This window comes from Scyliorhinus torazame, chromosome 15 (assembly GCF_047496885.1).
Source record: "Scyliorhinus torazame isolate Kashiwa2021f chromosome 15, sScyTor2.1, whole genome shotgun sequence".
Lineage (NCBI taxonomy): Eukaryota > Metazoa > Chordata > Chondrichthyes > Carcharhiniformes > Scyliorhinidae > Scyliorhinus > Scyliorhinus torazame.
The window spans coordinates 178,550,324-178,576,349 of record NC_092721.1 but is presented as its reverse complement, the minus strand read 5'-3'; the positions used below and the strand labels follow the sequence as shown (position 1 = coordinate 178,576,349).

Sequence of the window (26,026 nt, the reverse complement as noted above, 5' to 3'; positions counted from 1 at the left end):
GTTATGACAGGTCAGCTACAGCAATGTAGTCTTTTAATTTGGAGTCAGCCCTAAGTGGGGTTTCAACCTCCAAAAGGAATTTTTCATCTACCACTTCTCTTTCAAAATCTGAAACTTTTACCCTTATTTGCCAGTACTTCACTGCATGTAACACACACAGGCTTTGCATCGTTATTTGCATTGGCACAAAGCCATATCTCAAGGAATCCTCCTTATACTGTTGTGTTCCTGAGTTAGGTTTTGTAAGCTGTTAATCAGAGGCCCTGGAGCTCTGCACAGAGCTAACACTAGCACTGCTCTGACCTGCCCTTGACTCTTCCCTTAACAGAATCTGCTGGAGACACCTGTTGTGAGGTCCTGTCCAATAGATACACTGCCTATTTGAGTCTCTGGTCATCTCTGATCCATCTTCAAAGTCCTCTTGCCTGCAGATGGAGAATGGAGGCTACTCTGCTGCAAGATTTGGCGTCAAAGCAGGTGCATGGAGGGTAGTTGACGTCAGGTGTATCTGCTGGGCGCATGGCCTGATCTCTGCTGCTGCCTCTGGCCGAAAGACTCCACACTCATTTATTTTCATTTAAAATGTGGCAGCGGACTGCATTTTCGATGTAAAAGCAGATACCAGCCACTGGGCACTTCTTCCGCAGTCCGGACCACTGCGGGAATGGTGTGACCGATCGCTCCGTGACCCTTTCAATACCCACCCGTGGGTCATGACCAGCACTTTGAAAAACTGCTATATTTGCCAGACATTGTGTTTTCATTACCATGAAAACTGTAGGTTATCACAAGGTCATTAACATGACTGTAAATAACTAGACTTTTTCTTTTGGATTGTTGAGTTATGATTTATTTTTATTCATTCATGTGATGTGGTCATCACTGGCTGGGCCAGCATTTATTGCCCACCCCTAAGGGCACTTAAGAATCAACCACATGGATCTGGAGTCACATGTAGGCCAGACCAGGTAAGGATGACAAATTTCCTTCCCTAAAGGATGTTTTTTTTTTAATGACAACTGTTTCATGATTTTTATTTAATTCATATTTCGCCATCTGCCTTGGTGGGTTCGAACCCGGGGCCCCAGAGCATTATCCTGGCTCTCTGGATTGCTAGTGCAGAGACAATACCACTACGCCACTGCCTCTCTTAAAATTCTTTGAATTATAAAGACTGAAATGTAAAGCAGGATGTTCCAAGTGCCGCAGTTTTACCTTGCGGGAATATAGAGCATTTTACATTGAAACACATTTTCCTTTCCTAAGAATACTTTGTTTCCACTTAGTTTCCAGTTGCAAAAATGTCCTGGCCTAGTATCTGCATCTTTCAAACCAGTTTTCCTTTACTGGCCCACCACCAAATAAACTTGCTCTAATATGATGCCAGATTTGGCCATAATATGTATTCCTGCTGATATTGGATTTGCAGAGAAAGTACAGGTATGCCACAATGCCTAATTTGTCGTGTCCGTGTTGAAGGAATAAGGTCAAGAATACAAGTTATAAATTCTGTCCCTCTGACTAATCAATGTGGGAAATATTGCACAAAGTATTGCAGCAGGTAATAAGAAATGTTAACTTTGGGTAGCTTGTCCTTGCGGTTGTCCAAATAGCAGATAGCTATTGATGGCTTCCTGCATGTAATTGAAAGGCATAGTTGGCGAGAAAGTAGATTCAAGGGAACACCCTTAACCTGTAATGGTGAGTATGTAGTCTTATCAGATGTCAACAATAATCTGAATCCAACCATACATTATCTGGTGAGGGGCAGGAATGAATTTCAGTTAGGAGCTGGCATGGGAGGTTTCAGTTAACTATTGGGAGACTGGGTTCTTGGGAAGTACTCCAGGCCACAGGAAACTTAGCTTGGTATAACCGTAGTACATAATCTACTCTGGTTTATTTCAATACGTATGAGAATAACATTGATAGCTCAGTACACTCCATGTAACCGAGTCACGCCACCTGTAGTATATGAAAGCTCAAAGGCCACTTGATTGGGGAGGTTTAAATCAATTAGTAATTGCTTTGATCTTTTGTAATAGCCTTCCTTAATCAAACTTTTTTGGGTCCAAATTGGCAGCTTGAGTTCTGAAAGAAAGGTTTATAAAGAGGGCCCCACCAAGCCTATGAATAGTTCTGCACCTGGATCTAATTTCCAGGTTGCCTACTTTAAATGCTGGTGCAGTAAGGTTTGGTGTTTGTAATCATCTGCAGCTTTCTCGTTCTTTATACTCTGTAGTGAACTGCTGCAGTAACTTCAGTTTTAAAATTCGCCAGTCAGTTTGCATTTTGGCACAGGTGCCATTCACTTTGGCAAGAGTAGCTATTGGTAAATCCAAGAAGGGTTGATACAAAACTCCACTGATACTTGGTTATTTGCAGACTAGATGCAATCAAAATGAAATGTATGACAATTCACTTTCATTCAGCACCCTGCTGACTATTGATTTTTGCAGGATCCCTGGCTAAATTCCTACAGCTGTAAGAACCAGTCAAGTGGTTTTTCAAGCAATCTAAGTTTGCTCTAGTTGCTGAAGTGCGTCATTTGACTGCATGACACACCTACGGCAGTTAATATTGGAAACTGAATTGAGTTGGGCTGTAACACTACATAACACAGGTGACAGTAAGAGCCCAATTTTGCTTCTTTTTGATTATGGCCTCAGGAGAGAGCGAGATTGAAGAGGTGGGGCTTTCATGAATAACCTCAGCTGGTATGGGAATTGAACCCACACTATTGCCGTCGCTCCACATCATGAACCAGCCTTCCAACCAGTTGAGCAATTTAGCATGGCCAATCTACCTACCCTGCACATCTTTTGGGGTTTGTGGGGGTGAGACCCACGCAGGCACTGGGAGAACGTGCAAACTCCACATGGACAGTGACCCGGAGCCGGGATCGAACTTGTGTCCTCGGTGCCATGAGGCAGCAGTGCTAACCACTGTGCCATCGTGCTGCCCCAAGCTGACCGCATTAATAACTGTCTATTGTTTAGTAGGCAAGACTGAATCGCTTTTATTAGAACTTCAATTTATAGAAGATGACGTAGCTCTTCACTTTTGAAAGTCTTGTTTCTCTGCATAATGTAGATAGGTAATTGCTGGGATGAGAACTGTATGTATTTTTATAACATAACCTGAATTGGGAAAAACTGTTCAAAATCAATGATGTCCAAAGGATCACTATCAGAGAAATAAGCAAAAACCAATGATAAGAGGCAGCTGTCAACTCCTGGTAGCTCAGCTTCTTGAGCCAGACCTGATTATTGAAAAAATGAATTCCATTAGGCTAAATAGCCTTTTTATCAACTTTGACCCTTATTTGTAAATGCTAGTACAAAGAACAAAGAAATGTACAGCACAGGAACAGGCCCTTCGGCCCTCCAAGCCCGTGCCGACCATACTGCCCGACTAAACTACAATCTTCTACACTTCCTGGGTCCGTATCCTTCTATTCCCATCCTATTCATATATTTGTCAAGATGCCCCTTGAATGTCCCTATCGTCCCTGCTTCCACTACCTCCTCCGGTAGCGAGTTCCAGGTACCCACTACCCTCTGCGTAAAAAACTTGCCTCGTACATCTACTCTAAACCTTGCCCCTCTCACCTTAAACCTATGCCCCCTAGTAATTGACCCCTCTACCCTGGGGAAAAGCCTCTGACTATCCACTCTGTCTATGCCCCTCATAATTTTGTATACCTCTGTCAGGTCGCCCCTCAACCTCCTTCGTTCCAGTGAGAACAAACAGAGTTTATTCAACCGCTCCTCATAGCTTATGCCCTCCATACCAGGCAACATTCTGGTAAATCTCTTCTGCACCCTCTCTAAAGCCTCCACATCCTTCTGGTACTGTGGTGACCAGAATTGAACACTATACTCCAAGTGTGGCCTAACTAAGGTTCTATACAGCTGCAACATGACTTGCCAATTCTTATACTCAATGCCCCGGCCAATGAAGGCCAGCATGCCGTATGCCTTCTTGACTACCTTCTCCACCTGTGTTGCCCCTTTCAATGACCTGTGGACCTGTACTCCTAGATCTCTTTGACTTTCAATACTCTTGAGGGTTCTACCATTCACTGTATATTCCCTACCTGCATTAGACCTTCCAAAATGCATTACCTCACATTTGTCCGGATTAAACTCCATCTGCCATCTCTCCACCCAAGTCTCCAGACAATCTAAATCCTGCTGTATCCTCAGACATTCCTCATCGCTATCCGCAATTCCACCAACCTTTGTGTCGTCTGCAAACTTACTAATCAGACCAGTTACATTTTCCTCCAAATCCTTTATATATACTACAAAGAGCAAAGGTCCCAGCACTGATCCCTGTGGAACACCACTGGTCACAGCCCTCCAATTAGAAAAGCATCCCTCCATTGCTACCCTCTGCCTTCTATGGCCTAGCCAGTTCTGTATCCACCTTGCCAGTTCACCCCTGATCCCGTGTGACTTCACCTTTTGTACTAGTCTACCATGAGGGACCTTGTCAAAGGCCTTACTGAAGTCCATATAGACAACATCTACTGCCCTACCTGCATCAATCATCTTAGTGACCTCCTCGAAAAACTCTATCAAGTTAGTGAGACACGACCTCCCCTTCACAAAACCGTGCTGCCTCTCACTAATACGTCCATTTGCTTCCAAATGGGAGTAGATCCTGTCTCTAAGAATTCTCTCCAGTAATTTCCCTACCACTGACGTAAGGCTCACCGGCCTGTAGTTCCCGGGATTATCCTTGCTACCCTTCTTAAACAGAGGAACAACATTGGCTATTCTCCAGTCCTCCGGGACATCCCCTGAAGACAGCGAGGATCCAAAGATTTCTGTCAAGGCCTCAGCAATTTCCTCTCCAGCCTCCTTCAGTATTCTGGGGTAGATCCCATCAGGCCCTGGGGACTTATCTACCTTAATATTTTTTAAGACACCCAACACCTCGTCTTTTTGGATCACAATGTGACCCAGGCTAACTACACCCCCTTCTCCAGACTCAACATCTACCAATTCCTTCTCTTTGGTGAATACTGATGCAAAGTATTCATTTAGTACCTCGCCCATTTCCTCTGGCTCCACACATAGATTCCCTTGCCTATCCTTCAGTGGGCCAACCCTTTCCCTGGCTACCCTCTTGCTTTTTATGTACGTGTAAAAAGCCTTGGGATTTTCCTTAACCCTATTTGCTAATGACTTTTCGTGACCCCTTCTAGCCCTCCTGACTCGTTGCTTAAGTTCCTTCCTACTTTCCTTATATGCCACACAGGCTTCGTCTGTTCCCAGCCTTTTAGCCCTGACAAATGCCTCCTTTTTCTTTTTGACGAGGCCTACAATATCACTCGTCATCCAAGGTTCCCGAAAATTGCCGTATTTATCTTTCTTCCTCACAGGAACATGCCGGTCCTGTATTCCTTTCAACTGACACTTGAAAGCCTCCCACATGTCAGATGTTGATTTGCCCTCAAACATCCGCCCCCAATCTATGTTCTTCAGTTCCCGCCTAATATTGTTATAATTAGCCTTCCCCCAATTTAGCACATTTATCCTCGGACCACTCTTATCCTTGTCCACCAGTACTTTAAAACTTACTGAATTGTGGTCACTGTTACCGAAATGCTCCCCTACTGAAACATCTACCACCTGGCCGGGCTCATTCCCCAATACCAGGTCCAGTACCGCCCCTTCCCTAGTTGGACTGTTTACATATTGTTTTAAGAAGCCCTCCTGGATGCTCCTTACAAACTCCGCCCCGTCTAAGCCCCTGGCACTAAGTGAGTCCCAGTCAATATTGGGGAAGTTGAAGTCTCCCATCACCACAACCCTGTTGTTTTTACTCTTTTCCAAAATCTGTCTACCTATCTGCTCCTCTATCTCCCGCTGGCTGTTGGGAGGCCTGTAGTATACCCCCAACATTGTGACTGCACCCTTCTTATTCCTGATCTCTACCCATATAGCCTCCCTGCCCTCTGAGGTGTCCTCTCGCAGTATAGCTGTGATATTCTCCCGAACAAGTAGCGCAACTCCACCTCCCCTTTTACATCCCCCTCTATCCCGCCTGAAACATCTAAATCCTGGAACGTTTAGCTGCCAATCCTGCCCTTCCCTCAACCAGGTCTCTGTAATGGCAACAACATCATAGTTCCAAGTAGTAATCCAAGCTCTAAGTTCATCTGCCTTACCCGTAATGCTCCTTGCATTAAAACATATGCACTTCAGGCCACCAGACCCGCTGTGTTCAGCAACTTCTCCCCGTCTGCTCTGCCTCAGAGCCACACTGTCCCTATTCCCTAGTTCTCCCTCAATGCTCTCACCTTCTGACCTATTGCTCCCGTGCCCACCCCCCTGCCATACTAGTTTAAGGTATATAAGTTTTCCCAGTGTTTATATAATTTGAGTACAGTTCCACTTTTATAGATGTTTCGATGCAAATTGATACCAATTCAGAGTACACCAACAAAAATGTTTACTATTAAATTTTTCTCACATCAGTTATTGAGTGTTGCTGAAAAAAAAGATGTGCTTTTTATCTTGCAGTTATCGGGGCAGTAAATGCCAATAGTAAAAGTAACAACAGTTTATACTGCACGAGAAGAGTGCTGGCAAGGGGGTTCTAGTAGAGGCGGTGTCAGTGAGAAAGTACCAGGAATAATTAACTGCCAAGCTTTTGTTCAAATGCAAACCAGGCAGGTCAACTCAGGCCAAGGCAATGTCCTAGGGAATGAACCATGGAATGACTGTTCCCTAGACTTATCTGCAAAGGACCGGATCCCATGTGCAAATATATGTAGCTTTTAGCATGCGTAAGTGAGCCACACAAATCATAGAATTCGAGTCTGCACCGGCTCTTGGAATGTATAATTTTGCTGCTTCTGCCACCATGTTCCAGTATTAAGAGAGGTAATTTATTCTCCAACATCTGTGAAAGCTGCTGTAGCGTAAATGTCAGACGTAGGTGAGTGGCTTACACTTCCTATTTCTAGGGATTTTCTTTGCTCTCTTTCTTTGCAGCACACTCTGTAGAAAATACTTGCTCACTGCTTTAGCTATTCACCTGAGATTAGTTACCTGAGAAATTGTACTCTGACACTGTAATAGGGTTTATTAGACCAATAAGTCTGCGAAATGCAAGTCATTAATCCAAGCCAACCCATGTGGCTTGTATCTTGTTTAAATTTTTCTCAGACATTGTGAACGCGCTCTTGTCTTGTATCACAGGGAGAGTAAAATTACAGCGTAAAACAAAAGCACAGAAAAAACGTGAAGAGAAGGACAGACGGGTAAAAGGAAAACCACAGGAGGATGAATTAAAAGATGCAGATAATGATGACAGCTCATCCACCACCACTGAAACATCTAATCCAGACGTCGAATCACCTCTCAAGGAGGTTAGTTTCTGTAAATATGAACAATTGGGTATACCAAAGTGTTAAAAGTCTAATTCTTTCCTTGTCTGTTTCATATGAACTGCCCCAGTTGCAGTAAGTTAATTCTATCTTTTTCAAATTGAATGAATAATTAATTTAATATCCCTTTTTCCAGTTAGTACTTTAATCTTTCTTGTCCAAATGTAAGCCATCGTCTGCTTTCCCAAAACCTTCAACATTGATCCTTTGACTGCTCCAACTACTTCCTCATGTCTCATCACACTTTCCTCTTTAAGATCCTTCAATATGTTGTATCTTAGATCTGTGACCATCTCCCAAAATGCGTTTGAATCTCTCTGATAAAGCTTCCATCCATCCTCACAGCACCAAAACGGCACTTCCAACAGTCACAAATGCAATCCTCAACTTTAGCCGTGGTTAATTTTACCATACATCCCAATCCTGAACCTTTCTGCAGTACTCCATATAATGACCAAGGCCCTCATCCAGTTCCATGGGGCTGCACTTGTGTTGTTTCATTCCTACTTATAGAATACAGTCAAATCATCTGGCTTTGCTCTGCCTTCCATACGCATGTTTCCAGGATCTATCCTTCAGCCACTCTTCATTATCTCTAGTTTGCCCCTTGGTGATGTTTCAAGATATAAACCCTTCCACTTAATTTCTATGTTCCCAATGCTTAATTTCCAAAACTTGTGTCCTCTGTTGTGCTTGACCTAACAAGGTGTGAATAACTAGTATGTATGAATCAAGTGGAATTTATTAAGCAAGATTTGACAAATACTTAATATAAAGCAGTGAAGACAGCATGGAAGTCCTTCACCTCTCCAGCTCCGAGGAGTCCGTGAGCATTGCCAGCACAGGTGATCTCTCTCCTCTGCCTTTGAAGTGACGTTGAACTGTGCCCAGAAGAGTCCTACCCAGAAGCCATGGTAATACTGTGCAACCAAAGAATGAGATTTTCCAATTGTTATCCCCACTCCTCATTATTCCCCCTCCCTTATTTGGGAGGAGTCTAAATTCACCATTTCCAGTGGCTGGAGGTAAAAGTCACCCCACCTCTGTAACTAAGACAAATGTTTATCGCTTGTTTGCTCGGGCTCTCAAGTGATCGCATCTCACTGTGACCATTCCTACAAATAGCAAAACCATTAAGAACAAATGTTAAAACTGCTTCTTCATATGTCAAAGCATGAGGTTTTACCCTACAAATATAATCTATCAAATCGATGCGTAGGTCTTGTTTAAAGATAGTTAGTTTTTTCTAAAAACAAACTGCTTTTCAGCCATTTCTTCAAACAGAGCTGCTGAATACAGACTCTTAAGCAACTTTAAAGTATAGCTTCTCACAAACAACTGCAAAGTCTCCCAACTGCTTTGAGTGCCCATTGTCTCACTAACCGATATTCAAACTAAACCATTTTATTTAAAATGTGGTTAACAGTAAAATTTATAGATGTTACAGACCAACAAGAAACCCTAAAAATGAGTAGAATTATACAAATCTTGGGCGAAATTCTCCCAAAACGGCGCCAATCAGACGGGCATCGCGCCGCCCCAGAGGTGCGAATGCTCCGCATCTTTGGGGGCCGAGCCCCAACGTTGAGGGGCTAGGCCGACGCCGGAGGAATTTCCGCCCCGCCAGCTGGCGGAAACGGCCTTTGTTGCCCCGCCAGCTGGCGCGGAAATGACATCCCCGGGCGGCACATGCGCGGGAGCGTCAGCGGCCGCTGACAGTTTCCCACGCATGCGCAGTGGAGGGAGTCTCTTCCGCCTCCGCCATGGTGGAGACCGTGGCGGAGGCGGAAGGGAAAGAGTGCCCCCACGGCACAGGCCCGCCCGCGGATCGGTCGGCCCCGATCGCGGGCCAGGCCACCGTAGGTGCACCCCCCGGGGCCAGATCGCCCCGCGCCCCCCCCCCCCCCCCCCCCCCAGGACCCCGGAGCCCGCCCACGCCGCCTTGTCCCGCCGTTCAAAAGGTGGTTTAATCCACGCCGGCGGGACAGGCAATTTATCGGCGGGACTTCGGCCCGCCGGAGAATCGAGCGGGGGGGCCTGCCAACCGGCGTGGCCCGATTCCCGCCCCCGCCGAATATCCGGTACCGGAGACTTCGGCAACCGGCGGCGGCGGGATTCACGGCAGCCCCCGGCGATTCTCCAACCCGGCGGGGGGTCGGAGAATGAAGCCCCTTATTACCAAATGGTCAGCTTCCACAGGTATGGTGACACAAGTTTCTCCATTTCTTTAACTCCCAGACGACCTCCATATTATTAATTTGCTCGTAAGGCATGAGGTCTTTGAGTCATGATCTTCTAAAGGTCAACTTGGGGAAGACTAAGGTCAATATCCTCGGAGCAAGACCAAAACGCCTATCCCTGCTCAAACTGCACTGTCAAACTCAACCAGCCTCTTCATCATATTTTAAAGACAGGCATGCAGTTTCTGAATCTAAAATAAGAACAGAAAATGCACAAACCAATGGAGCACATCATCTGTGAAGATAAATAGGTTAATGTATCAGGCTTAATTCTGTTATAACGGGAAGATATTTCAGGGAAAATAATTTATAAGAGTAAGGGAAAGTGCTTTGAAGTGTAAGTTCACCAGATAAAGGGGAGAAAGATTACAAAAGTGCTTGGATGGAGATCAGAAGATGGTTAAATAACAAATGATAATGACGCAGGGCAAAAATTGCAAAGTACCTGGAAGAAAGATGCGGTGCTGTTCCTCAAGCTTAGATTGAGCTTTACTGGAATAGTATAGAAGGCGAAGGATAATGGTTGGTACAAGTGGGATGGAGTATTGAGAGTCTTGGAGTGCAGTCACATTTGAGAAAGGAATGGAGGTGGTAGAGCGAAGTGATAATCAATTCGATGTTTAGTTTCTCCGGTGTAGGTAGGCAGTGTACTAGGTTGGAGTAAAAATGCACGCAAATTGCTCTCTCACCTGCAAGGTGCTTTCGGAAAAGGAGTAATGGCAGATGTTGCATCTCCTGCTGACAAACTAAGGTGCTAGGAGAAGGAAAGTAGTTGTTGCGAGTAAAGAAGAGTGAATTTGGGGTGACATTAGGAAAATTGGATAATTACTTTGTTGAACATCTTGCAGAGAATTTTATTGAATAGAATTTGCAATGCAGAAGGAGGCCGCTTGGCCCATTGAATCTACACCAGCCCTTGAAAGAGCACCCTACACAAGCCCACACTTCCACCCTATCCCAGTAGCCCCACCTAACATTTGAATACTAAGGGGCAATTTAGCGTGGCCAATCCACCTAACCTTCACATCTTTGGGCTGTGGGAGGAAACCGGATCACCTGGAGAAAACCCACGCAGACACTGGGAGAAAGTGCAAACTCCACACAGTCACCCAAAGCTGGAATTCAACCTGGAACCCTGATGCTGTGTGCAAACAGTGCTAACCACTGTGCCATCGTGCACATGTGTAAGATCCAAAATCAAGAAAGACATTTATGTTGAAGTCTAAAACAGTCAGCAAAGCAGGTAATTAGGGGGAAATCTTGAGTATGCGGAACAGCGGTTAATTACTTGGGAGAAGGGAATGAAATAATTATACAGGAGCTCTATTAAATTTGGAGGTTACAAATGAAAGTTGACTAGCTTTTGTTTTAATCTTTAGTCTCCAGATTCCGATAAGAAAAAAGGGAAAACAGTGTTGTCTATCAAAGAGAAAGATGATGCTGATACATTTCACATGTTAAAATCTAAAGGAAAGAAACCGCTAGGAAATATCATCAAAAAGGAAACCCAGAATGACATTAAGTCGAGGTAAAGCATTCCTACCATCACATTTATAGCTAATGTAAATGGGCAATCTTCTTTTTAAGTATTAATTGGTTCTCTCTCTCTCTCTCTCTCTCTCTCTCTTTGAAGTTCGCTAGAGTTGCCATATACTACCCCATTAGAGAACAAGCAACGCAAAAGCTTTCCCGCCAAAATAGTATCATCAACCATGATAAATTGCCCCAAACTGAGGAACCTGCCAAAAAGAGGTAAGGGATTCATGTGTATCAGATTGCAAATACATAGCTAATTTTTGATCTGGAAACTTTAAACTAATTATTCAACATTTTTTCTTTTAGTGCCTGGCAAATTAGTAGATGGAAGGCCATCACCACTGGTAAAATTTCTTTCAAGTGGTTCTGGTCAGGAAATGGGAAATAGCAGCAGTTCAGAGGGTGAGAAAGACTCTCCACCGCCTGAATGGGACATTGTACCTATTCCCAAATCCAGTAGCAGTAAGTGGCTTCTCAGTCTCCTGTGATCTTTTCTAAAATCTAGGAATGTAGGGCCCGATCACTTTTTCTGCAATCAATTTTATTTTTGTCAAAATGGTGCTTGGTGTTTCTATATTCAGCCAATTCTCAAGTAGTGGTTTCATGATCTTGCAGGAAAAGATGCCATTAATCTAATTTTTTTTTTAAGCTGCAGGTTGGAAAGAAAATGGCCTGAACTTTACTTTTGCAGTCCATTTTTTTTTTTTTTTTTTTTAGAGCCTCCCTTTTATATCCGGGTTCTACCTGTAATATTTTGATGTATCATTCATTTCCATTTAAGAGCCTTGAGTAGGTTGAATTGGTATAAGTCACACTGGAGAAACCTTTATGATAGGCAGCAAAAGATGCAAAAAGAGTTTATCTGACCATACAAGTCTGCAAGTGAAGGTTAGGTTTTAAGCAATTAATTCTGCCCTTCCGTCTAACTGTTCTTGACGCATTTTAAGGTGTGACCTGTGAATCATATTTTGTGGTAGTAATAATTTGTCCAAGGGATGATAGCGATCTTGAAATTCTAATCTATAATTCATGCAATATCATTGTCACAGGATAGATTTAAGTAATGAGGTTTTTGTTGTTAAATAATTGATTTCCTCATTAAGATGTTTAAAAAAAATTGAGGCAACATTAACACTTTTAAATCATTTGATTTGCTGAACTGTTGACTCTTATTGTTAACATCTTTCAGGTTCAGACAGCCTTCAACAGCTCTCCATCCAGACCCTTCATGCTGATATCTTCTTGAAGAGACAGAACTCGCCTATGCCCGGACCTCCATCCCCTCCGCCTGGATCATGTCACAGCTTAATTTTCCATGCTCCTAGTTACAGCAGCATTGTCAACAATAGGTACAATCCATCATTCACAAAATTATCCTAACTTTCAGTATCTTTTGATTCTCTGCACCTTGAATCTGTATCTGTGACATACATTGAATTCAAGTATGTTACAAAATTAACCGTTTAGGATTCTGATCAGCTAAGCTTAGAGGCTTGTAGTAAGTAAAATGAGTCGATTTGATCTGCATTGGTCATTATGTGAAAGGTTTTTGTAGTTTATTTTAATATTTCTGTATAGTTGTGATTGGTCTGTAGTCAACAAGACATTTAATTTGGAATGAATGTGGCTAGAATTTGCTTATTCCCTGGCATTGCTCTGTCATGTCATATGTGCTTTGTCCAAGAGGAGGCCATTGGCTCATTGTCTGGTAATGCTTCATCCTGGGCCGGTTACTTGGCAGTTTTTGTGGTGGTCTGCCATTGCCTTCCACTCTCTGGACTACAGTGAGGAGGCAGGTCCCAAGTCTATCACAGCTCGAATGCCAATCAAACCCGTGCTTTTGGTGTTATTCTGAACCGCATGCTAGCCATCTAGCCCACTGAGGTAATTGGGCTACATTGGGCAGGGTTTTCTATGACCTCTGGAAGCTTGTCCATAAAACAGGTCATATCCCCCCAATCATTCCACTAATGGGTTTTAAAACAATATTTCTCTTCAACAAAAACTTAAGTTACTTTTGAAAATGATCATAGTGTGAGTGCACCTTGGTAACATCCCAAAACATCAGCGACCATTAAAATATACGGAAAATCAGCCGGTTGTAACGCAGTAAGATTCCACTTGGGGAGGAGCTTTTTCAGGCTTGGTAGTTCCATGATGCTGTTGTGGGAAAAATCAACCACTTCAAGAGTCAGACTTGCTGTGTTCAAATAAGTGCAGTTTTATTGTTACACGAAGCTTCGGGAGAAAGCGTACGTACAGTAGCCAGCCTTTCTCGTGGTTTGAATGGCAGTCATTCATTTTATACTTTGGGTTCACAATGAGCCCAGATACAAAACAATTATCACTTTGTTATCTTTAAACATTTTATAGATTGTACATCGCTATTTGTAAGCGTTTTGCCATTTACACATGGCCACAGTCACAGAGGTTTTACAGGTTACAGGCAGCAGCAGGAAAGTAGTATCGATTGTCCCTTCGTTTTAGGAAATGGCCCAAGACATTCGTATTAGCATATCATTGTGTACACCTTGACTGAAGTCCGCTTTATTCAAGTGGTGTCCCGCATTTATGTATTTCTTAATCTTCCTGTCTGGCTCCCTTTGTCCTGGATCTGTTCCTATCTGTCCTACTGGCACCCCGCTGGACTCCAGGCATCAGTTATGTCTGCTTTATTCTCTGTGTCTCCATCTTGTGTGTCAGGCAGCCATCTTCTGTGCCAAGTGCCCTTTTGAACCATTTCTAGTTATTCCTAGTGATTGGAACTAAGTTCATCTTTCATGACTGACTTGCTCATTTGAGATTCTGGATTACCAAGCTCCAAGTGATCAGTTGGATTGGATTAGATTGGATTTGTTTATTGTCACGTGTACCGAGGTACAGTGAAAAGTATTTTTCTGCGAGCAGCTCAACAGATCATTAAGTACATGAGAACAAAAGGGAATAAAAGAAAATACATAATAGGGCAGCACAACATCTACAATGTAACTACATAAGCATTGGCATCGGATGAAGCACACAGGGTGTAGTGTTAATGAAGTCCGTCCATAAGAGGGTCATTTAGGAGTCTGGTAACAGTGGGGAAGAAGCTGTTTTTGAGTCTAGTTGTGCGTGTTCTCAGACTTCTGTATCTCCTGCCTGATGGAAGAAGTTGGAAGAGTGAGTAAGCCGGGTGGGAGGGATCTTTGATTATACTGCCCGCTTTCCCCAGGCAGCAGGAGGTGTAGATGGAGTCAATGGATGGGAGGCAGGTTCGTGTGATGGACTGGGTGGTGCTCACGACTCTCTGAAGTTTCTTGCGGTCCGGGGCCGGGCGGTTGCCATACCAGGCTGTGATGCAGCCCAATAGGATGCTTTCTATGGTGCATCTGTAAAAGTTGGTAAGGGTTAATGTGGACATGCCGAATTTCCTTAGTTTCCTGAGGAAGTATAGGCGCTGTTGTGCTTTCTTGGTGGTAGCGTCGACGTGGGTGGACCAGGACAGATTTTTGGAGATGTGCACCCCTAGGAATTTGAAACTGCTAACCATCTCCACCCTGTTGATGCTGACAGTACTTTGCTTCCTGAAGTCAATTACCAGCTCTTTAGTTTTGCTGGCATTGAGGGAGAGATTGTTGTCGCTACACCACTCCACTAGGTTCTCTATCTCCCTCCTGTATTCGGACTCCTCGTTATTCGAGATCCGGCCCACTATGGTCGTATCGTCAGCAAACTTGTAGATGGAGTTGGAACCAAGTTTTGCCACGCAGTCGTGTGTGTACAGGGAGTAGAGTAGGAGGCTAAGTACGCAGCCTTGCGCGGTGCCGGTGTTGAGGACTATTGTGGAGGAGGTGTTGTTGTTCATTCTTACTGATTGTGTTCTGTTGGTCAGAAAATCGAGGATCCAGTTGCAGAGTGGAGAGCCAAGTCCTAGGTTTTGGAGCTTTGATATGAGCTTGGCTGGGATTATGGTGTTGAAGGCGGAGCTGTAGTCAATAAATAGGAGTCTAATGTCGGAGTCCTTGTTTTCAGGATGCTCGAGGGATGAGTGTAGGGCCAGGGAAATGGTGTCTGATGTGGACCGGTTGCAGCGGTATGCGAATTGCAGTGGATCACGGCGTTCTGGGAGTATGGAAGTTTTGCGCTTCATGATCAACCTCTCGAAGCACTTCATTACGACTGAGGTCAGGGCCACTGGTCGGTAGTCATTGAGGCACGTTGCCTGGTTCTTCTTTGGTACCGGTATGATGGTGGTCTTCTTGAAGCAGGTGGGGACCTCGGAGTGGAGTAGGGACAGGTTAAAGATGTCCGTGAATACCTCAGCCAGCTGGTCCACGTAGGCTCTGAGTGCACGACCAGGGATCCCGTCTGGGCCCGTCGCCTTCCGAGGGTTCACTTTCAGGAAGGCCAATCTGACTTCGGAAGCTGTGATGGTGGGTATGGGTGAATTATGGGCTGCTGGGGCACTCGCCAGCGGATTGTTGGTTACCTGCTCGAACCGAGCATAGAATGCATTGAGTTCATCGGGGAGGAGGGGTGCGCTGCTGCCAGAGATACTGTTCGGACTAGCTTTGTAGCCCGTTATGTTGTTTAGTCCTTGCCACAACCGCCGAGAGTCTGTCTGTGACTCTAGCATGGTTTGATATTCTCTATTGGCATTCCGGATGGCTTTGCGGAGGTCGTACCTGGATTTCTTGTATAGGTCAGGGTCGTCTGCCTTGAACCCCTCAGATCTGTCTTTCAGTAGGGAGTCAATCTCTCGATTGAGCCATGGTTGCCGGTTGGGGAACGCACGTACTGCTTTCTTTGGCACCCAGTCGTCCACACATTTGCTGATGAAGTCTGTGACGGTGGTGGCATACTCATTTAAGTTGGTCGCTGAGTTCTTAAATATGGACCAGTCCACTGTCTCTAAGCAGTCACGTAAGAGCTCTTCTGTCTCCTTGGACCAGCACTGCACAACCTTCTTAGCTGGATTCTCCCGCTTGAGTTTCTGCTTGTATGCCGAGAGAAGGAGCACCGTCTTATGGTCTGATTTCCCAAAGTGCGGTCGGGAGATGGAACGGTAGGCGCCCTTGATTTTTGATTAGCAGTGGTCAAGAGTGTTGTCGCTCCTGGTGGGACAGGAGATGTGCTGGTGGAATTTTGGCAGTACACTGTTGAGGTTAGCCTTGTTAAAGTCTCCTGCCACGATGAACAAGGCCTCCGGGTGTTCTGTTTCGTAGTTGTTTATTACTGTGTATAGTTCGTCCAGCGCCTTCCTCACTACTGCCTGGGGTGGGATGTAGACCGCTGTGATAATGGCTGAAGTGAACTCGCGTGGAAGATAATATGGGCAGCACTTCACGGTCAGGCATTCCAGGTCTGGGGAGCAGTAGGTTGCCAGAGTCGCCACATCCAAGCACCAGGAGGAGTTGATGAGGAGGCAAACCCCTCCACCCTTCGCTTTGCCTGATGATGCCGTGCGGTCTGCCCGGTGAATTGAGAAGCCTTCAGGTTGTATGGCACAGTCCGGTGAGGCAGGGGTGAGCCATGTCTCTGTGAAACAGAGCACACCGCAGTCTCTTACTTCCCTCTGAGAGGTAAGCCTGGCGTTAAGTTCATCCAGCTTGTTTTCGATCGCTTGGACATTTGCCAGGAGTATTCTGGGGAGCGGGGTCTTGAAAGCGCGTTGCTTCAGTCTAACCTGCAGACCGCCGCGTTTCCCTCGCTTCCTCGGTCGGCGGCTGCTGCTGGATGATCCTGGGATCCGATGCAGATGTCAGCTCTTGTGGAAGGTAGGTGGTCGCGCCTGGCGGGGTCCAGGGCACTGACAGGGAACAGGGCGCTGTTTACGTATCTGGAGTCGCGTCTGGCAGGTTCCCGGGCACTGGTGGAGGTAGATGGATTGCTAGGGGGGCATGTTTGCGGTCCGGATGGGTCCCAGCGTTCTGAGGGCGCGGGAATATCTTGCAGCGCGTTTGGGTCCTCGTGCGTGGTCTCCGCCGTTTCGGGGGTCCTGGGTAGTGGGCAGGGGCTTCCTGAGGCAGGTTGGGCTGGGTCCCGTGGTCTGTTCCTTTCCTGGGCGCTCCTGGGGTCGGATCTTGAAGTAGGCCCGGTCGAGCCTCCACGTGGATTTTTCTTTCTTCCATCACCAGGTAGGGTGGGTTGTTGGGCGGGCCTCTCTGGGTCGGGTTGCTGGGCGGGTCTCTGGGGGTCGCGTTGGGCTGGGTCTTGCCGTCGGGGGTCGGGTCGGGAGCTCGGGGGACTGGGCAAGGCGATCCGGGGGCTGGTGTCGGTAGTTAGGCCGTGTTGGGAGCTCCGAGGTCCGGGTCGGCTCCAAATCTTAGTTAATCTTATAGTTAGCCAGCTATAATGTATTATGTACTGGCTAAATAACCAGACAGTGTAGTTTATTGATCTGATCTAGAAGGATAATCTTGCCATTCAGAAACTTAATTCTTCTCCCTCCTGCCTTAGATATCCCCCAAGCCAATATCCGCAACTGGTCGGGTGACCTTGGCTTAACATAGGAATACTACCAATACTCTTGTTCTAATATCGTGTGCTATTTTAGTTGGTAGCATCCAGGTTTAGAGATGTGTTGGGTTTTGCTAAATGTTTCATTTAGAACCTCTGTTTATCTTACCTGTAGCATTTAATGCTGTTTAAATTGCATTAAATTGAGCTTAAAATAGAAGGCGTATTATTAATTATAAAGCAATTTTGTCCATTGCTGACTCGCCACAGGTGTAGTCATGAAAATGCTGTTTTAGACACTCATTTGTTCAAAACGTCTTGCGTGCAATAAGGTAAATGACCTCATTCATAGTTAACAAAATTCTACAGCTGTTCAATGCAAAACTTTTCAGTCTTTTTCTTTCTCCGGTCTGGATTTTTGGCATGGCACACGTCATACAGAGTATATCTTTGTGCAGTTTCTGGATATTTGCCTGGCAGTTAAATTCCTTGTTGCTTGCTAGCTCTTCATTCACTTTTGGAATAAATCTTTCTTTTCACACTGTATTTTTGTTCTGATCCTTTTATTCATCCTTGGGATGTGAGCTTTGCTGGCAAGGCCAGCATTTATTGCCTATCCCAAATTGCTGCCTTGAACCACTGTAGGTAAATCCACAGTGCTGTAAGGGAGGGAGTTCTAGGTTTTGCAACCTAGAGACCGTGAAGGAATTTCCAAGCCAGGATGGTGTCTGAAGGTGGTGGTCTTCCCATGCATCTGCTGCCCTTGTCCATCTAGAGGTTTCAGGTTTAAGGGAGATTTGGCAAGTTGTTGCACTCCATTGGCTCGATGGTACATACTGCTGCCACTGTGCCATTGGTGCAGAAAGTAAATGTTTACGATGATTTACAGAGTGCTACTCAGGCAGGCTGCTTTTACTTGAATGGTGTCGAGCTCCTTTGAGTGTTGTTGGAGCTCTTACAGGCAAGTAAAGAGTATTCCATCACACATCTGACTTGTACCGTGGAGATTTTGGACAGGCTTTGGGGAGTCGGGAAGTGAGTTACTCACTTCTGAATTCCCAGCCTCTTGTAGGTCTTGTAGTCATTGTATATATGTGGCTGGTTCAGTTTCTTGTCAACAGTAACGCCCATGAGATTGTTCGCGAGGGATTTAATGATGGTAGCTGTAAGGGCCCTTCCTGTTATTCCCTTTCCCCCTTTCTTTACTTTTGCCTTTACCATTTTATCGGGGGGGGGGGGGGGGGGGGGGGAGGAGGTGTAGGTGTAGAGGGTGTGTGTGTGGGGATTTGTGTATAGAGGGTGTAGTGGGCTTAAGGGAGGGGGACTCCGGAATAATAGTTAACCTATTGTATTTTCTGCATATTTAGTTATAGTTACTGTTCTAAATAAAGTTAATTGTGTTTAAATTTACAAACCTGGTGACTGTAGCTTTGGGTAGCTAAGGGCCAATGGTATTTTCTAAGAAATATTTATTCATTTCAATTGTGTTGTGACTCTGGGTCAAGTGGGGCTGGAATTGACTGCACACTAGCCCAGGGGGTCGAAACATAATTTGGGAACTCGGTTCCGTGATCTTTGGAACGTCTTGTCTTTGGTTTATTTAAAAGGGCTTCAAATAGACAAGCTAATGGAATGAGCAGCTGAATTAGAGGTGCCAGCTAGAGCTAGGCAGGCAGAGATATGACATTGGTTAAATATTTGGGTCTGTTAGAAACACGGGAAAGCCCACAAAGTACTGCAGCATCAAAGATATTTTCTGGAGGGGAAATTGGGCTGGAGAGAATTCGGTTGCAGTTGGAGCATGAGAGGGAATTATAAAGAATGGAGAAAGAAATGGAAATGCAGCAAAAAGGTAGAGCTTTTCAAATGAAAATTGAATTGAAGAAGTTGGAATTGGAGAGTGAGAAAAAAGCATTAGAGAGAGGGTTCCAGCTATAGGCACTGGAAATTAAAAGGGAGCTGCCAGGAGCTAGAGGGGAGCTTAATCCTAGGACAGAACCCAGTGGCGATATGTTTAATCTTATACAGGCCCTCCCAAAGTTTCAAGAGAAGGAAGTAGCAACCTTTAGGGCATTTGAGAAAATGGCACCCCAAATGGGGTGGCCAAAAGAAAAGCGGACCTTAGCCATGCAAAATAAATTGACGGGCGGGCACAGGAGGTTTATGCTTCTAAAGAAAAAAGAAAAGTACAGCAAAGGAACAGGCCATTCGGCCCTCCGAGCTTGTGCCGACCATGCTGCCCGTCTAAACTAAAATCTTCTGCATTTCCTTGGTCCGTATCCCTCTATTCCCATCCTGTTCAGGTATTTGTCAAGAAACCCCTTCAATGTTCCTATCATCCCTGCTTCAGCCACCTCCTCCGGCAGCGTGTTCCAGGCACCCACTACCCTCTTGTGTTTAAAAAAAACTTGCCTTGTACATCTCCTCTAAACCTTGCCCCCCGAGTAATTGAACTGTCTACCCTGGGAAAAAGCCTCTGACTATCCACTCTGCCTCTGCCCCTCATAATTTTGTAGACCTCTATCAGGTCACCCTCAACCTCCGTCGTTCCAGTGAGAACAAACCGAGTTTATTCAATCGCTCCTCATAGCTAATGCCCTCCATACCAGGCAACATCCTGGTAAATCTCTTCTGCACCCTCTCTAAAGCCTCCACATCCTTCTGGTAGTGTGGCGACCAGAATTGAACACTATATTCCCAAGTGTGATCTAACTAAGGTTCTATACAGCTGCAACATGACTTGCCAATTCTTATATTCAGTGCCCCAGCCAATGAAGGCAAGCATACCGTATGCCTTCTTGACTACCTTCTCCACACGTGTTGCCCCTTTCAGTGACCTGTGGACCTGTACACCTAGATCTCTCTGACTGTCAATACTCTTGAGGGTTCTACCATTCACTGTATATTCCCTACCTGCATTAGACCTTCCACAATGCAATACCTCACATTTCTCCAGATTAAACTCCATCTGCCATCTCTCCGCCCAAGTCTCCAAACAATCTAAATCCTGCTGTATCCTCTGACAGTCCTCATTGCTATCCGCAATTCAACCAACCTTTGTGTCATCTGCAAACTTACTAATCAGACCAGTTACATTTTCCTCCAAATTATTTATATATACTACGAACTGCAAACGTCCCAGCACTGATCCCTGCGGAACACCACTGGTCACAGCCCTCCAATTAGAAAAGCACTCTTCCATTGCTACTCTCTGCCTTCTATGACCTAGCCAGTTCTGTATCCATCTTGCCAGCTCACCCCTGATCCTGTGTGACTTAACCCTTTGTACCTGTCTGCCATGAGGGACCTTGTCAAAGGCCTTACTGAAGTCCAGATAGACAACATCCACTGCCCTACCTGCATCAATCATATTTGTGACCTCTTCGAAAAACTCTTATCAAGTTAGTGAGATACGACCTCCCCTTCACAAAACTTTGCTGCCTCTCGCTAATATGTTCATTTGCTTCCAAATGGGAGTAGATCCTGTCTCGAAGAATTCTTTCCAGTAATTTCCCTACCATTGATGTAAGGCTCACCGGCCTGTAGTTCCCTGGATTATCCTTGCTACCCTTCTTAAACAAAGGAACAACATTGGCTATTCTCCAGTCCTCCGGGACATCACCTGAAGACAGTGATCCAAAGATTTCTTTCAAGGCCTTAGTGATTTGCTCTCTAGCCTCCTTCAGTATTCTGGGGTAGATCCCATCAGGCCCTGGGGACTTACCTACCGTAATATTTTTCAAGACGCCCAACACCTCGTCTTTTTGGATCTCAATGTGACCCAGGCTATCTACACACCCTTCTCCAGATTCAACATCCACGAATTCCTTCTCTTTGGTGAATACTGATGCAAAGTATTCACTTAGTACCTCGCCCATTTCCTCTGGCTCCACACATTGATTTCCTTGCCTGTCCTTCAGTGGGCCAACCCTTTCCCTCTTGCTTTTTATTATGTGTAAATAGCCGTGGGATTTTCCTTAACCCTATTTGCCAATTACTTTCGTGGCCCCTTTTAGCCCTCCTGACGTCTTGCTTAAGTTCCTTCCTACTTTCCTTGTATTCCATACAGGCTTCGTCTGTTCCCAGCCTTCTAGCCCTGACAAATGCCTCCTTTTCCTTTTTGACAAGGCCTATAATATCTCTCGTTATCCAAGGTTCCCGAAAATTGCCGTATTTATCCTTCTTCCGCACAGGAACATGCCGGTCCTGAATTCCTTTCAACTGACATTTGAAAGCCTCCCGCATGTCAGATGTTGATTTACCCTCAAACATCCGCCCCCAATCTAGGTTCTTCAGTTCCCGCCTAATATTGTTACAATTAGCCTTCCCCCAATTTAGCACATTCACCCTAGGACCACTCTTATCCTTGTCCACCAGCACTTCAAAACTTACTGAATTGTGGTCGCTGTTCCCGAAATGCTGCCCTACTGAAACTTCTACCACCTGGCTGGGCTCATTCCCCAATACCAGGTCCAGTACAGCCACTTCCCTAGTTGGGCTATCTACATATTGTTTTAAGAAGCCCTCCTGGATGCTCCTTATAAACTCTGCCCCGAGCACAAAGTGAGTCCCAGTCAATATTGGGGAAGTTGAAGTCTCCCATCACAACAACCCTGTTGCTTTTACTCCTTTCCAAAATCTGTTACCTATCTGCTCCTCTATCTCCCGCAGGCTGTTGGGTGGCCTGTAGTAAACCCCTAACATTGTGACTGCACCCTTCTTATTCCTGATCTCTACCCATAGAGCCTCGTTGCCTTCTGAAGTGTCCTCCCCTAGTGCAGCTGTGATATTCTCCCTAACCAGTAACGCAACTCCGCCACCCCTTTTACATCCCCCTCTATCCCGCCTGAAACACCTAAATCCTGGACCGTTTAGCTGCCAATCCTGTCCTTCCCTCAGGACTCTGTAATGGCAACAACATCATAGTTCCAAGTACTAATCCAAGCTCTAAGTTCATCTGCATTACCCGTTATACTTCTTGCATTAAAACATATGCATTTCAGGCCACCAGACCCACTGTTTTCAGCAACATCTCCCTGTCTGCTCTTCCTCAGAGCCGTACTGGCCCTATTCCCTCGGTCTCCCTCAATGTTTTCACCTTCTGACCTATTGCTCCGATACCCACCCCCCTGCCATACTAGTTAAACCCTCCCGTGTGACACTAGCAAACCTCACGGCCAGGATATTTATGCCTCTCCAGTTTAGATGCAACCCGTCCTTCTTATACAGGTCACAGCTGCCCCGGAAGACCTCCCAGTGGTCCAGATAACTGAAACTCTCCCTCCTACACCAGCTGTTTAGCCACATGTTTAGCTGCTCTATCTTCCTATTTCTAGCCTCACTGGCACGTGGCACAGGGAGTAATCCCTGTCCGAGGGGGTGTCTAAGAATTATGAGGAGGTTTTTTTTATAAAAAGGCTATTCTGGGTGCATCTCAATCGGTTCCCAAAGCATAGAGGTAAAAGTTTCGGAATTTAAGGAGACAGCAGGACAGACGTATGCTGAATTCAAAAGGGTTAAGCAGAATAATTTTAATAGATGGGTGCGAGCACTGGGAATTGAAACTAACTTCGAGGCTCTGCGAGAGATCATTCTCTTAGAAATTCTTCTGTGACAAGAACCCATGTTGCAGACCAAAAGGTGAAAACCGCCAGACCAGCAGCAATAAAGCCAGATGACTGAGCTGATCCATAAATTTAAACCTTTGTTCCATCACCCCCAGAATTTTTAAAGGGATAGAATGCGGGAGATTGAAAGGAAGGCAGGTAGCCAAGGTAATGGATAGCCGGGAAAGCTTTGAGATCATCCCCTCTGACCAGGAAGGAAGGTGCTGCGAGTGACGGTGAGACTCGAAAGCTTGGGTGTTAGCGTTGTAATAAGGTGGGACATGTTTGTTCAGCATGTTGGAAGTCGTAAGGAAGGCCCATGTGACTTATTGGGTTCATAAGGAGGATTCTGAAAAGGGAACAGAAGTGGAGAATATACAGGACAGTCTGTAGCTCTAACTGGACTTGGGAGACCCGAGGTTAGCATTGCTGTTGATGAGACAGGTGCAGAGTTTTTATCTGTATGGGGGAGATTTTCCCATTTTCCTCCACCAATAACTATTTTAAGGGACATGTGCTACGCAAAATCTCTTACTGGAGAAGATTTTAGTTTTTCCCTCCAGCAAGTTCAATGACAGCAGCGAGTTCAATGACAGCTACGGTATTGACGAAGGGGATAGGTGGAGATTATATCCTGGTTCCATTTGTATAAAGTACAATTGGAGTGTGATTTAGTGCTAAGTCTAGTAGTGGTTAAGATGTTACCAGCGGACAGAGTAGACTTACTTTGGGGGAATAATTTGGCAGAGATGAAGGTTGTAGCTTTACCCATGATTACAGACAATAGAGGGAAGTACTGCAGATGGTGCATGACAGTCCATGAGATACCAATGGCAGGACATGTGGGAATTCGGAAAATGAATGAATGAAAATGAAATGAAAATCGCTTATTGTCACAAGTAGGCTTCAAATGAAGTTACTGTGAAAAGCCCCTAGTCGCCACATTCCGGCGCCTGTTCGAGGAGGCTGGTACGGGAATTGAACTGTGCTGCTGGCCTGCTTTAAAAGCCAGCGATTTAGCCCAGTGTGCTAAACAAACCCATAGGACATTAAAAGACTCTCACGTTGAAAGACATTAATCACACATCAAATGGTGAAGGTAGTGCATCTAATTTAAGTTATCTTTACGAGAATAATTCCTCATTGAAGTTTGTCAAAGATAAAACCAGGTCCTGAGAACTCCAAGACTGAAGTTAATCCTAACAGTGATGACGATTCAGACGAGAGTTCTGAATCCGATTTGGATTCTGATTATGTTAAATAACTGCTACCGAATAGACCTGTCACTAACTGATCTTGAACAGCTGGCAAATAATTCTCACAAAGCTAAGGAAAAAGATAGCAACTTGGAAGAAGAAAGCGAATTGGACCATCCGAAAAGTAACTTGTGACAGCCTCTTGCAGTCAAACCATTACCATCCATTTTAAGTACAAATATTTCCCAGAGCATGCTTGCCTTGAAGGAAAATACACATATAGCATGGAAGCAGCTGTTCCAGATACTGAATGACACTAAGCAAACAGCTGATTAAAAGACACACCAGTGTCTCTTCAAGGTAAAGGAAGCAAATAACAAGGGAGATGTAATAATTAGATCAATTCCTTTTTGAAAGTGAAAAGGAAGGTGGATGAAGAGCCAAGTAGTGATTCTGCAACCGCACCTGTTACCAAAATACAAAGTTCATGGAACCAATAATGTGCTATCCTCTTGATTCTGATAATGACGTGAAAAGTAGTTCCAGGCCACCACCATTTAAAGGAACACTGTCGCCTCAATTCAACACATCCACCATGGACACTCCTAGCCGCAGGTTTCACCTGAAGTCGATCTGGAAGTAGAGAAGAAAAGCTGAAATCTGGAAAGCATAAATGATTTAAATCCGTATTACTAAATGGAGATAAAAGCTGTGATTATGAAGACGCCGATGAGGTAAACTGTAAAACAAAGGATGGTGCAGATATTGCTAACCACCACTGCGAGGATTGAACCCTCCGCTTTACCTGAAAGTAACCATGTGAAGAAAAAGAGAGACTGTAATCTGGAGGGGTTGGAAGTGTTTATTGCCGGCAGCAAGGTCCTGCATCCCGCCAGCCAGCCAATGGGGTTTCCCATTGAGGGCACCCCCACGCCGTCGGCAAATCCGCAGACGTGAGTGCGTTGCCAACGAAGCCGATGGAGAAACCAGCTCAAGAAGTACAGTATAAATACTAAACTCTTCAGATCAGAATATCCAAGGTTTGATTCATAGCCTGATCTGATTTCGCTGTTTCAATCCGACATGTCAACTTGTCTGTGTCAGGGAAGTGAAAAATCCTTCTAAATTCCTCCTCTATCGTTATCCAGTAACCCTGTGCCTGACTGGTGGTTGGTGAGCCCTTCAGGAGTTGGGTAGCTCTCCCTGTGCATGTTTGCACATTATTAGAGAACCCACTTCCAATTGTTTGACAGTTGTTGTGGGAAATTCAGTGTTCAAACTATTCCAGCCTGTTTTAAGTCACAATTATTGCTCACTTCTGAGAGCTGACATTGTCAAGAAAGAAAGGCTTGCATTGCTTTGGGATGTCCCAAATTGCTTTACTGCACTATGGCTATACTGCACCTTTTAAAAAGTACTTCATTGGGTGTATCGTCGTAGTTGGATTTTGAAAGCATAGGAAAGTGTATTTTCTCAAGACCTCTGACATTTTGAATGGGTAATGTATATTCACAGAATGGTTGCAGCACAGAGGCAGACCATTTGGTCCACGTCTACACTGGCTCGCGGAATGCACAATTCATTTAGTGCCATTCTCCCCCTAAC

At 45.1% G+C, this 26,026-nt stretch overlaps 1 protein-coding gene across 1 annotated transcript in view; it reads left to right on the top strand.

Annotated features, from left to right (window-relative positions):
- Positions 1 to 26,026, top strand: part of tmem131 (transmembrane protein 131) — a 253,551-nt gene that overhangs the window by 210,347 nt on the left and 17,178 nt on the right. The window contains exons 32-36 of the mRNA XM_072477208.1: positions 7,218 to 7,387; positions 11,025 to 11,173; positions 11,279 to 11,397; positions 11,488 to 11,643; positions 12,371 to 12,530. Coding sequence (XP_072333309.1) covers positions 7,218 to 7,387; positions 11,025 to 11,173; positions 11,279 to 11,397; positions 11,488 to 11,643; positions 12,371 to 12,530 — 754 coding nt within the window. The remainder of the gene's footprint in view (positions 1 to 7,217; positions 7,388 to 11,024; positions 11,174 to 11,278; positions 11,398 to 11,487; positions 11,644 to 12,370; positions 12,531 to 26,026) is intronic.